This window comes from Lagopus muta, chromosome 20 (assembly GCF_023343835.1).
Source record: "Lagopus muta isolate bLagMut1 chromosome 20, bLagMut1 primary, whole genome shotgun sequence".
Classification (NCBI taxonomy): Eukaryota; Metazoa; Chordata; class Aves; order Galliformes; family Phasianidae; genus Lagopus; species Lagopus muta.
The window spans coordinates 3,884,428-3,898,130 of record NC_064452.1 but is presented as its reverse complement, the minus strand read 5'-3'; the positions used below and the strand labels follow the sequence as shown (position 1 = coordinate 3,898,130).

Genomic DNA, 13,703 nt, shown 5'->3' with positions numbered 1-13,703 from the left:
CCTTAGCAGAGGCAGGTGGGGCCTTGTTTGGCCCTCATCCCCGCTGGGTGCAGGCTCACTGTAAGGTGCACAGGCCACTGCTGTGTGCCAATTTAGACAAAACTTGCCTTATCTTGAAATGTTACTGCCTGAAATCAGGACGTCTGCCTTTGAAGTGTGAAAAACCACGCAGGCTTCTTTTGCAGCGTAAGCAACATGATTGGGCTGAGCAAATGGAAGTCTGAGCTAGCACCTGGGGTTGGATCGCCACGTGCTGCCATCCCTGTGTGATCTCTCGTCCCTTAAGACACGGTAGCTGATTTGGGGGAGCACTGGGAAGAAAGCAGCTGCTGCTGGAGCAGGGATCTTCTGCACGTCCTGTGACATCTCTGCTTACGTTTGGGATGGAGCAGGGGGGCTGGGCCTTGTTTCTGTTTTGTCTGGAGCGTATCAAGGATAGGGGAAATGTTGATTTAGAGAAAATCCGTTCTGCTTGAATCAGAGCTGCTGTTGTAAGCTGTGATTTGTAGTTTAGGGATGATGGTATTCAACTCCTGGGACGCTGAGCACAGAGAGCTGTTGCACCTTATCTCAGATTTCAGGTAGGTACAGCACTCACACCCCTTGGAAGATGCTTCAGTTCTCACTTTCTGCAGCAGCTTTCTAATGGAGAGAGGTTTCTCAGCGCTTCTCTCAGAGCTCAGCCCTTGTGTGTGAGTGTTTGCTTTGCACCTCATGGGAAGTGGTGACCTGAAGGAACTGATGCATCACTTTTTGACATTGCAGGCACGCGATGTGCGCACCAACGAGGTGGTGGCCATCAAGAAGATGTCATACAGTGGGAAGCAGTCCAATGAGGTATGGAGAATATCTGAGTATACATATTAAGTATATCAAGACTGCTGCAAATGTTTATTCTGTGGGATGGCTGCAATTAGCCTGGGCTGTGATGAGAGAGAGCTCTCCTGTGACTGAAGGTGAATGAGGATACAGTGTGAACAGATTTGTTTGTTGTTCTCCGTGTTTATCTGTCTTATCTTCACCTGGAAAAGATCAGCAGGATTCTTCAGATGCAAAGTGCAATTTATGGGGCCACATAAATGTGAAGAAACAATAATTTTTTAAAAGGCCCAAAATATATATAAAAATAGAAAAGAGCATGTATGTATTCAGGCATTTTTTTTTTTAACCCTTAAACATTCAATTCTAAATCCCTTTTAAAGGAACCATTTTGCTTCATAGACAGAGGCTTACTAGGAATAGTAGTGGTGGATGCAGTAGTGAGAGATTCAGGGAGAATCTTTCCTTACACCAAGCCGTGTGACTGAGTGCATCGTTCCCTGGAAGCAGCAGCTAGAACAAAAGCAGTGAATGAGCAGCAGCACAATTAGGGAAAACTGTCAGGGCTGGGGATTAAAGTTGTTTCTGCAGAGTGATCTGGAAAAGTAGGCCTCTGAGGTTTCAATGTTCAGTGTTTTCTTGGCCACCCCAGATGTGTCTTTTTTCCTAAGATGCTTAGCAGAGATAATTGATTTCATACTTGTAACGTTAAAGTGCCAATACAGATTCTTGAAAAGCTCGACAGGACACGAGCAGCTGATCTGGTATTATTTGTGGTACTGACATCTATCAAATCATGGCATGATTTTTTCAGCAGATGTCTTTACTGTAAACATATTGTTTGAAGCACTGGTGGGTTTCCTCCCTCCATTCTCTACATCCCAGTCTTAGAGGCAGCCTCACTCTGCTGAGTTTCACTCACAACAAAAACTGCCTTTTGTGTATTGATCATCTGCACTGCCAGCCACTGAGGCATTGCTTCCTTTCTGTTCCTGTGTGTAGGAGGTAAAGGTGGCAATGTCTCTCCAGTAATTCTAACTTCATAGTTAAATTTGCTGTGCATTCTTCTATTTTGTCACTGCAGTGACTTGTTTAACTGTGTACTGATGAAAGAATAATTTGTACTTACTACTTGTCCTGCTGTTTTAATTACTGTGAGCTATAAATACTCTGTTCACATGAATGAAACAAACTGTGCGTGCTTCAGAAATAACTTCTGTTTGTCTTTGGTGCATATGTTTCTTTATTTTGAAGAAAGTAACAAGACAAGGATTAAAATGCTTTCCATTTCCTTACTTTGTTTTCTTTGGAGGTTTGCTAGAGCATCGATGTCGCCTATGTAGAGGGAACTAAGGGCATTCTGATGTCATTTTATGATTGCTTTGTTTGCACAATAAGATTTTATGATTGGTGGGGTAAATCACTCTTTAAAACAAGAACATGTGCTATTTTAAAAAGAAGTTTTGAACTTCGTTTAACTCATTAACTTATTTAAACTCATCGTGTGATCTCAGAGCTTTTTTTAACTCAGGAGATGATGAGTAGGTCTTTACTAATGCATTGCCTCTCCTCCCAGTATAGGAGAAGCCTAGAGAGGTGCTTTCTTGATTTGCCTTCTGTTGCTCAGTACCTCAGAGGCAACAGCATCATTTTTGCACTGGGTCGATGAGAAAGGTTGTGGCAGTACAGCCACACAGACATTGTTCTCGTGAAACTCCTGGTGCTGAGAGATGCTTAGTGACCGAGTTCCTCAAGAGTGGCGGCCACTTTCTGCTTTCATTTGTGCCTCCTTTTACTGAGGAAGATTTGGGATTTGTGCTTTTTCCAAAGCCATTGCATGCATGGACCCTCCATCCACCAGTGACTCCCACCCACACAGCTGAGGAGCGCTGCTGGGCCTACGAGCTTCTCAGGGCTGGAACCTCCTGTGCTTGAAGCTCTGCTCTGCTTAACTTCAGAACTGATACTCTTTCTTGAAAACATTTTCAGTGTCAACACAACCATATTGACATCTCCATTTCTCCATACTTGAATGGTTTCAGCTACTGCATGTGTTACTGAGCTTCTTTCCCAGCAGTTCTACTTCTACCATTGCACTTCCCAGCTGTTGTCTTTCTTGCCTGAGGTTGGATGGGTGTGCAGTGAGCTGGAGGACTTGCTGATTTTCTCCAGGGGAGCAGTGAAAGTGTTGAGGCACACATTAGAAAACGACCTGTTGGCCTCTTTTGTGTTTTACTATTGCACTGTCAGCATTCCTCTTATCATAAATCTGGATTCCCTTGCCTATAGGTGCCTCAGATTAAGTTGTTGCCTGTAACTAGTAATAGAGAAGTGTTATCAAGAACATTGATTCATAGCTGCCAAATCTTCTAGCACGATGTAGTTACCAGTAGGGATAGGTCTTGATGTCTGTGAGACTTAAGGAAGAGATGGGTGACACTGCTTAAGGGCACTCATTCACCTCACTTTCAGATTGAGGTCTGTGTTTCGTTGGGCAGCAGAAATGGTATCCCTGAAGAGAACTGCTTCCTTTTGAGTGCTTCCTCAGATCTCAGGTGTTTGCCAGTGTATCGTATGTGTACCTACGGATATAAAACATTACACTGATGACAGATTCTTCTCAAAAGGGTTAATCAGTGAGCTTGTTTTGTAGGTGAGTTGGGGAATCACAGTGTCGATGGAAATTTTTTTAACTTGGAACTTACTGTTGATTTCTGCCTTTTAAAACAAATAAATGACATATTAACTAAAAAAAATCAGCCAACAGATTCACGAAGTCTTTCTGTTCCTTTTTCCTACAGAAATGGCAGGATATTATTAAGGAAGTCAAGTTCCTCCAAAGAATAAAACACCCTAACAGTATAGAATACAAAGGCTGCTATTTGCGGGAGCATACGGCATGGGTAAGCATTGCTGCACTCTGTGCTTCTCTGGCCTTGGTTAAGGGTGCTTTAAGCTGTGTCCAGCTGACTCCCAGGAGGGACCTGAACACTTACGTTGCACAGACTCAGATAAGTGCAGGCAAAGGCATTACAGATGCTCAGCAAAATTAAGCATAGTTTTTAAAAAGCATGCTTTAGGGAAGTTTTTTCCTTGAACTTGCAGTGTAAGGTGATTGTGCTGTTACACCAAAGTGCCCAGTTCAATGGGTTGAGTATCCAAAATAAAGAGGAACTGGAGGAAATAAAAAACCTCTACCACTTTTCTTACTCTACAGAAAAGTGAAGATCTAATCTACTGTCCAGGTGAGCCTGGCACCCTTATTAGGTACCTGCAGCTGGCTGAACAAAGCACTTGGTGTGCCACTGAATGTTAGCTGCTCAGTACTTTGCAGGTTGACTTAATGTGCTCCAGAAGTAAGTGTTCAGTTGTATTTTAATGGAATAGAATCCCTGCTGGTAATTGTAAACAAGGTATGTTTTGAATTGTTAGGATTTCTACTATTTAACTGAATTCTTCTGTTGTGTGTTGTTTATTTCTGATGCTTTCTTGTTGGTAGTGGCGTTTGTTTAAATGACAAAACCAATGAGCTGGTTTTATCTCTGGCTGTCATCTCCTAACGATTCTCAGACATTTGATTTAAACCACCAAAATCCAAACCCCCAAACTAAATTTAGTTTGTATGAGACTGCATAAAAACGTGTGTGTGGGAATAGCTGCATTTGGTTATGCAGAGGAAGCACCTTGTCAAACTCAGTGTGATTTAGCACCTTTCATTGACAAAGTCTTTTTAGCATTGTATGCTAAGTGAATCAAATAGTTGAGGTAATAATTGAAGGTATAAGTAGTGTCCTGTATCACCTTCAATAAATCGGTTTTTTAGGATGAGGTTTTTTAGCTTCTTTTTTTGCTTCAGATCTGACAGGAACAAAACTGCAAGTAAGTCCCTGAGTAGCCCCTTAATACTCTGATGAGCTTAAGTGCAGTGTAGCACTCACATTGGGTACGTGGATGTAAAATCAGATATGTAATGCAGTGCATAACTGGCTGTGCAAATGCTCTCGCCTTCATTGGAAGTGTTGGTGCTTGGTGTCTTACACAAGCAGGCTGTGCTAATTGCAGCTGGAGCTGCCCTTGTGCAAGGGTCAGTGCTCAGATGGGCTTATGTTATAAGTAATACTTGCATTGTTATAGCTGAGCACTGTTGATTTCCAGCTAAGTTTAGCATAGGATTTTTGCTGGTCACTCTAAATGCCATTTCATTATTGTTTATTATAGGTTTGTTTTTCAGGAGCAGTAATTTGGTGCTTCTGGTGGATACAATATATTCTTCAATATTTGTCTTCCTCCTTTTTTTTTCTTATGTGAAAGCTGTTTGTCTGAACACATGGAGTTTGTTAAAGGGCATCCATAAGATGTCAGGTTGAGATTGAAGTCCTGTACCTCCTCCTCTTCCTCCTTGCTGGACACAGGGCAGACTGCAGGCAGCACTGTATGCACCAGTAATAATTGCCATCTCCATTAGAGATTTTCTAACAACTATTTTGATTTCTTTCCATACAGCTTGTTATGGAATATTGTTTAGGATCAGCATCAGACTTACTAGAAGGTATGTCACACGTGTTTATTTGATTGAAAATCAGCTCTTTTGTTAAATAGTCATTTTTCTATCAAGCTTCTTGAAGTGAAGTTTTGGAGAAATGTGGGTTGTTCATCTCCTTGCCTTGCCAGCAACAGTTCAGGACCAAAAGCTGAGCTGTCTGGGAGTCACTTTTGTTGCTCCAGTTCAGTTATTCATGTGGGAATTGCCATAAGCTAGATCCCAAGTCCTGGAACGTTCATTGATGGGGAACTGAATGTTGAATTCCAAGTTGATATTTGGGAGAGTAGCCCCAGAACAGACAGGAACGCGGCAGTTGCAAGGCAGTCTCTTGTTGGAATATAGCTGCTGTTGTAGATACATCTGATTATAGAATATATTTTATGCTGGAAACTGCTTCTAAACTGAACTTTTGTTTCTCTATCTGGACCCAGTAAAATTAAGTTTTAGTATTTTGTCTGTGTTTTCATTATTAACGGTTCTCACTTGCATGCTGCAATCTACATTGTTTTATTTAATATTGAATTTCAAATAAATTCTTTCCTGAAGTTCATAAAAAGCCATTGCAAGAAGTGGAAATAGCAGCAATTACCCATGGTGCTCTCCAGGGATTAGCATACTTGCATTCTCACAATATGATCCATAGGTAAGTGGTTAAACTTTAGCTGTCTCGTAGACTTGTGGATGATTTACCTCAATGATTGCATTCTATTCATCCCAAACTTAATATTTGTAAGCAGAGATTTTCTTTTTGTAGTGATTCTGTATGAAGCTTATCTAGGTGTGCCATTAGATGTAGCTGAGACTTTAAGTTGATTTTTGAGACAAGCTAGGTTCAAAGATCCACAGTGATGCTGAGCAAAGATTAAAGGTTTTGTCTTTGGGAGAAATGTGGGTGTTTTTCAGGTTGAACATGTGAATTCTTGTTGTGTTGTGATCTCTCCTGCAGAAGATTTTCTGTTTTGGAGGGGAATCATACTGACATTTGCATTTTCTCTAACCAGAGATATCAAGGCAGGAAACATCCTGCTGACAGAGCCAGGACAGGTGAAACTCGCTGACTTTGGATCTGCTTCCATAGCATCTCCTGCCAACTCATTTGTGGGGACGCCATATTGGTAAGCCAAGTGTTTTAAGCAGTTCTGGAGCTGTGAAGTGAAAGAATCATTTACTGGCTATTTAGTATATTTGGGCTTTATTGCAGCTAGCTTTGTGATTCCCTGACTGTGGTGTTGATAGAATGTACTCTGCAAAAGAGATTCTGTGGAATTAGGTTCTGACTTTGAGAAATTGTGATTCCTTGTACTCGCAGTGCACAAAAAGTGATAAAAATATTTTGTTGTTCTCCTTGCCCCGACTTTAAGTGGTGGGGGTGGGATTTAATCATCTGCAATGTATTTTAATCATTCCCCCAGTGGCTTGAACAATTTGTGTGCTCTTACCGCATGTTGGAATAACTGAAGTGTTTTTTCTCTCATAGGAAAGGCCAGGTTCATTGAACAAAACCCTTTGCAGATCCCTTGTATGCTTTGATCTCTTACACCAAATCTGTGGTGTTTACACAACTGCATGCTATAATTATTTCACCAGAGTTGGCCAGCCAGCTAAACTGTTGGAAATGTGGGAGGGCAAGATGGTGGTGTAAATGGAGAGCTGGACAAAACACACCATGCAGCCTCCCTGGAGGCTTGCACTAGCCTGGGTGCCCAGCCAAATGGCATTCTAAGCTCTATCCACATACCAATGGTCCTTGTTCCGAGTGTGCCACGTTCATGCTGATATCCTGGGGAATGATTTGGTGTTTGGTGGTTGAAACCACTGAAACGTTGTGTTTCATTGCAGTGCTGCTGATGTTGATGTGCTCTATTGCACAGCATTTTATGAGTACTGATTTCCTATTTTAGGATGGCCCCAGAAGTGATTTTAGCCATGGATGAAGGGCAGTATGACGGCAAAGTAGATGTTTGGTCTCTTGGAATTACCTGTATTGAGTTAGGTAAGTTATTTTCCTTGAAGAAAAAAAAAAGCAACAAACTATAAAATGTAGTTATTTAATACCTTGAACTTACTCCATGGAATTACAGTGCAGAGCATTTATGCTTGCTTCCTTGTCTGGAACTGGGGGGAATTTGGGGCTTGAATTTTAGAGAAGAGAACCAAATATGCTGTACAGAATTCAGGACCAAGTCTCCAATTTGATATGAATTGGGGCAGCGTTTCCATTATCCCAAGAAAAAGAGTTAGATGAAGAAAACAGCTGAGCTGTATCATGAAGGTGTTCGTGTTCTGTGGGAAGGCCTGATCGCTTTTGAACTGAAAAACAGCCTGCTTGCTGGACAGGTTTAGAAATGGACCATTGAATGAATCGATGTGAAAACAGTGGTGTAAATTGATGTTATTTCCATGCAATTTTAGGATGTGTTAATGAGACCTGCAATAGTAGGAAATTCGGGTTAAGTAAACAGTTTCAAAGCTATATGCAGTGCATTTTGTCACTTGTGAATAAATTTGGCTAGAAAATACTTTTTACTTAAAGTGGAGCACTGGTGTAAGAGCACTGTGTCAGTATGGCATTCTATTTAAATTGAACACAGGATATTCTCTGGGAACAAAAATACACTGAGCGAAGCACAGCCCAGCACACAGTGCTGCTTAGCCTGTGGGATCTGCTCCCTGGGAGCTGGTGGGATGTGGGCTGCCTCCTGCTCTGCTCCCAGGGGCTGTCCTCACAGCCCTGTCACATTGCATTGCTCATACTCCAAAGACCTCAACGCAGGAGCAGCCTGGCTGGGCAGCAGGAGCTCTCAGGAGCACACTAATCCATGCAAACTGCACAGTTTAGCTAAAAATGCTGTCTGACATTCCCAACTGTCAACTTCATTTTCTTCCAAGACACGAAATCAGATTCTTTCTTCAGAGCAGAGATTTTTGTTGTTGTTGTTGCCAATGTAAAGCAAGTTCAAGGGGTGTGACTGTCATGACAGAATGCTGCTCCTAGTGGACCGAGGAGATTTGGCTGGATGCAGTGCTCTAGGAATGCACTGAGCTCATGGCCACCACACCCCCGGGTGCCGTCCTGCACGCTGCATTCTTGCACTATGAAGCGTTGGGCTCTGTGCATGGCTCCTGGCTTGGTGGAGGTGAGGCTGGGTCGGGGTGATAGAGTGTTCCAGGCTGGGTTGGTGCGGTGTCTCAGTTGTGCCGCTTTGAAATAAGCCTGGAAAGGAGGCAGGAAAAGGAGACATCTGATATTTTCTCAAGCTATTGCTTAGTTGTAGAAATAGCCCTCACTGAAGGCTCAGTTTCACTGTTTCTTGAAGATTGATGCTCGTTTTAAGAGGAAAAAAGGTAGGGAGAACAGTCAGTTAAAGTGGTTAAATGGATAAGGAGTTTGATCCCGAGTAAAGGCAAGTGTTATCAAACAGCTTGGGGAAGGGCAGCTGCCACATCTGAGCCCTAACTCTTCAATTTACTATTTGTCAGGAATCTGTAGGGCCTGGTCTGTTCTCTGACAGCGATGAGTTAACCAGCATCTCTGGTACACAGCTTACTGCTACTATTTGGCTCAAAAAGCAGAATAATAATAAATATCCTCCCCCCCCTTTTTTTTCTCTTTTCAGGAAGGAAAGTTTTCTGTTGCATTTTCACTGGTGTAGGAATGTCCTCGTGGCCTGAGCAGCTTCTCTGGAGTGTTTATAGTGAGGCTGAGCTTTATAGGTCTACCCTGTAAACATTCTGATGAAGCTTCAATTTTGTTGTTACAGTGAGATCATCTCCTTCCTCATTAAGCTTTCATGCTGTGTCAGTCTATAAGAGTAACACAAGCTTGAAAGAGAGAAGAGCCAAAGAGAATGCAACTCTCAAAATAGTATAAGAGTTAGCCTGCTACTGACTTCCTGCCCGGTGCTTAGTCAGTTCAGTGTGATCTGATGGCTGTTGCAACCAGATTTTCTTCATCACTTCTACTGTGATGTCCCGATAGAATAAAAAATTGCATTCTTGTTAGCATTTTTAGCAGCTGTAGCGTTTTGGTTTTTAGACAATAGCAATAATAATAATAATAAAACAGAGTGGGTGACACCAAACCAAGAATGTTAATGGCTGGATGCTGAGTATAGATCTCCCTGTTAACTTACTCCTATTTTAGAACATTAAAATGAGTCAGAGAACTCAACTATGATAAATCACGTAATTTGGAAACTTGAGAGGACGAGGCATCTGATCTTCAAAGCGCTTTCATCTTCTGCTCAGGGACCAGTGGCACAGGACACATGCCAACATATCTGTGTGATTGCAGGGTTGGGCTGCTGTTCAGCAGCCGTGATTCTGCCGATGCGGTTTTCTTGTTGAAGGGATGTAAACTAAGAAATGCAAAGGAGCGAAAAACGCCTGTCCCCCTCCATAAAAGTCGTTTTCTTTTTTGCGCAGCGGAAAGGAAGCCTCCTTTGTTTAACATGAACGCAATGAGTGCCTTATATCACATAGCGCAGAATGAATCCCCTACACTACAGTCTAATGAATGGTGAGTATTGCTGAGGGAGGAATGTTGGAGGGAAGTGCTGTAAATGGAGTGCTTTGTCATGCTGAGTTCCTGAAATGGCTGGATTCCTATGGGGAAGATGTGAGCCGGAAGGTTCTGATTAGCTTCACTGTATACCCCACATATGAAACTGACCAATTACTAAAGATGCATTTTAGACTGTCGAATGCAGTAGAAACAGGATGAGCTGCTGGAAGAACGTAGGATCCTGTAATAAATCCAGTTCGTGGGCCAGTAAACTTCTGCAGCTCAGAGGCTGGCCAAAAATGTGGTTTTCTGTGTTTTGTTTTTGCTTTTTCTTTTTTTTTATTTTTAAATCACAAACCACACTGTCAGTTCCTAAATCTTGTTTTGTTGAAGTTTTGCTCTGTGAGATGAAGACACTGCTTGCATGTGGCAGATGTCTGCTGCACAAACTTCAAAAGAATGAATCACAGTAGCAACGTTTTGTGCCTCCCAGCCTCAGCGACTCAGCTTTGAATCAGCAAACACAGTCAACTTATCAGAAGGGTTAAAACCTTCCTAATTATGTTTTTCTGAGCTCTGGTCTCGTATCTCTAACATAATACGTTGTGCCATACTTTTTAGAATTCTTTCTCTACTTCAGAGGTTTTCTGGTGAGGCCATTTCACACCCTGGTGCTTGACAAAACATTTGGTTCATTTCATGCATTTTTTTTTCTTCAGATTACTGAAAAATGGAGGTAGCAGAAGCCCATGGTGGGGAATTGGGTGGGAGGGGGGAAGAGAGAAAAGCTATCTGTGGCTGCGGTAGGCCTTGAAGAGTTGGTGCAGGATGGAATTTGACAGGGTGCTGCTCACACAGCAGTAAGTGGGTGTCTGTTTGCGTGCGGCGCTTCCGCAGCTCTCGAGTTGTCCCATGTTTGTACATTCTTCAGCCAAAGCATTCTGTGGTTCTGAGGTCCCAGGAATGGCCCACTGGAAGCGGTGGGCGCCGTCGGGGGGTTGTAAGGAGCAGTGGGTCTGTGTGATTCCTCCTCAGCACTCCTAACAGCACCCAGACATGCATGTCTCAGTGCAGGTCACTCAGGTGGATGTTTTCCCCTTTCCACAGGTCTGACTATTTCCGAAACTTCGTAGATTCTTGCCTCCAGAAGATTCCTCAAGACAGGCCTACATCAGAGGAGCTTCTCAAGGTGGGCTTGCTTGTCCTTTGTTTTCCACGTCATACTGGCATGGTGACATTCTTCTGTCCCACCTGCAGTAGTAGGTTCCATTTACCAATGCTCTGCCAGCTGTCCCCGCTCCCTTTGAGCTGAGGGGTGTTGCAGCTTTCCTGTCCCTTTGCAGCATCTGGTGCAGTTCCCCAGGTGATTCTCTGTGCTGGTTCTGTTCTCAGCATAAAAGAACGCTCCAACAAGTGGCACTGGATGACCATCAGCTTGTCAGGGGTGTCAGTTTCTTAAGCTCAGTCTATCCTTCCAGTGATTGTAATTAATCCTGACAGAGCTGCCATACATAAGTTAACAAATACCTTTCTTTACTCCCCTCTTTATTCTATGCTATATATACCTCTCAAGGCTTTTTATCCTCTCCCATCACCTGTGTGCTTTACACGTAGAAATCTGCTGTTCTGATGGTTACCCCTGGGGCAAGAAGACGTAAGAAAGCTTTTCTTCCCCATGCTTTCCTTTGACATCTGCAGATTTTCTTCTGCTTTATTTCTTTGCTTTTTTTCCCCTTCATTTTTCCTCCTGTATGTTGCAGATGCTTCATTTTCCTTGCTTTTGACTAGAAACAGTCCATGTGATGGATAGTTGCAAAAGCTGCGGTGTTCCCTAAGTGAATGCAGCTCACCCAGAGCTTTGGTGTTCCAGCTGCTTTCTTCTAAGTGTGACTTTGATGGATTTCCTGAGGTGGCATCAGGTGGCATCCTGAGTTTTGCCAACTTGTTCTCCTCGCAGTGCTCATGGCATTACTGTGGGGTTTTTGACCCCAGCCACGTTTCTGTTAAACAGCCACGTTTCCAAAATTTTGCATTGCCTGAACACAGATGCTATTTTTGAAGGTTTTATCATCACCTTTTTGCATGTTTTTTACTTAAATGGTTCTGAGAACTTTTGCCTCTTTAAAAATGGTGAATTATGGAAGAAAAGTGCAATTACCCAGGAAAGGTTTGGTGTGGGAGTGCAGTCCTGCCATTTCAGAGTTCTGCAGATCGGTTTTATTTTGAGCAGCGCACTGCAATTAAAGTGAACACTGATGGAAATGAAACGTTTGTGATTGTATTCCTTCCCCATCTATAGCCTGAAACAGCTGCGTGCCACTTTAGAGGGACAGGTAGGGAATGTGACACGTTGGAAATGGGGATGCAGTCCTCCAAAGGAACAGAATGAAACTAGTGGTGGTGTTAATAATGACTCGTGCTTGCACAGCACATTTCATCTGGAGGCTGAAAAAGCTGCATCTGACATACAGAGGGGAGAATTGTTTTACCTGTTGGCAAAATGTAGCTACCTTTGCAGTGAAATGCAGTGAAGTGCATGTAGGTTTGCAGCCTGTTTTATGACTCACAGCTGCGTGCTGAATATTTGATTATCTAGCTGTACTAAAGAAGGAATGGGGTTTTATGCTGAGAGCTGGCTGATACGTTATTGACCATGTGGTTAAAGATAACAACCATCTCAGGCTTTAAGTGTTCTTACATTATTTGCTGCTCACCCTCCTCGGAGGATAATGCAATTGGAGATAATGTCTTGAAATACACCAACACCTGAAGAAGTCTAATTTTAACCAGAGCTTGTTTTCACAGTGTGTGATGTACCTATTTTGTTTGCTTGCTGTTTGTTTTTTTCACGTTGCTTTTTGTTTTTTGGTGGTTGTCTCCCATCAGAAAACAGTCATTCTGAACTCTGGCTGGACCATGAAGTCTAAATATAATGCCATTTAGTTGTAAGGGAATTCTCCTCCTGTGCAGGAAAGAGAACTAACAAACCCAACCGGAGCTCATAATGGTTGTATCCTTCAAGCACTGGGAGGTCACTCACCTATCTGTGTGTTCTGCAGCACATGTTTGTTCTTCGGGAGCGGCCTGAAACAGTGTTAATAGACTTGATTCAGAGAACAAAGGATGCAGTGAGAGAACTGGACAACCTGCAGTACCGTAAAATGAAGAAGCTCCTCTTCCAGGAGGCGCATAACGGCCCTGCAGTTGAAACGCAGGAGGAGGAAGAGGTGAGGGAAAAATGTGAATGCTGCACCAAGGGAAGGTGATGTCATGTAAATAACCATAACTCAGGTATTGCTGAAACCAATGGAGGCTGTTTACACACCTGGTTATAAACTCTGCCTTCCTGTCTGTGCTTGGAGGGCAGCCTACCTCAGGGCACACACAAGGACAAGCAGAAGATGCCCAGCGCTGGCAAGATGCTGTGCTGTTTGCCCATGTGCCAACTGCTAACTTCCAGTTGTGCAAATTTTCCCTTGTTTTGGCTGTGTACACAAGGCTTTTGGTAATCTTTTGTGTACACCTAGAGAATGTTCTTCTGCTCCTTAAGACAGAAATTTGTACTTGCTTTAAAAAAAAACATGCACAGAAATTCATTTTTTCTCTTGCTTTGGGTGGCGTGCTGCAGTCACCACGTGGAGGCTCTGAATTACAGAGTCCAGTTCTGTCATCTACAGAAGGGAGCTATGTGACATGCGGGGTCCCCAGATGAACACTTACTGAGTTGATGCAGGTGTCAGAACACTTCTGGTGACACGCTGGGGCTGAGTCGTGATGCAGTTCGGCTTGTTAACAGGCTTGCAGTTGAAAAGAATCTGACATCAGCCAGTTAATCTT

General features: G+C 42.9%; 1 protein-coding gene across 1 annotated transcript in view; it reads left to right on the top strand.

Annotated features, from left to right (window-relative positions):
* TAOK1 (TAO kinase 1) overlaps window positions 1–13,703 on the top strand; it is a 56,041-nt gene that overhangs the window by 25,882 nt on the left and 16,456 nt on the right. Inside the window, exons 3-11 of the mRNA XM_048966544.1 lie at window positions 766–837; window positions 3,621–3,722; window positions 5,323–5,368; window positions 5,909–6,005; window positions 6,364–6,477; window positions 7,264–7,355; window positions 9,788–9,881; window positions 10,974–11,055; window positions 12,926–13,093. Of these exons, the coding sequence (XP_048822501.1) occupies window positions 766–837; window positions 3,621–3,722; window positions 5,323–5,368; window positions 5,909–6,005; window positions 6,364–6,477; window positions 7,264–7,355; window positions 9,788–9,881; window positions 10,974–11,055; window positions 12,926–13,093 (867 nt within the window). The remainder of the gene's footprint in view (window positions 1–765; window positions 838–3,620; window positions 3,723–5,322; window positions 5,369–5,908; window positions 6,006–6,363; window positions 6,478–7,263; window positions 7,356–9,787; window positions 9,882–10,973; window positions 11,056–12,925; window positions 13,094–13,703) is intronic.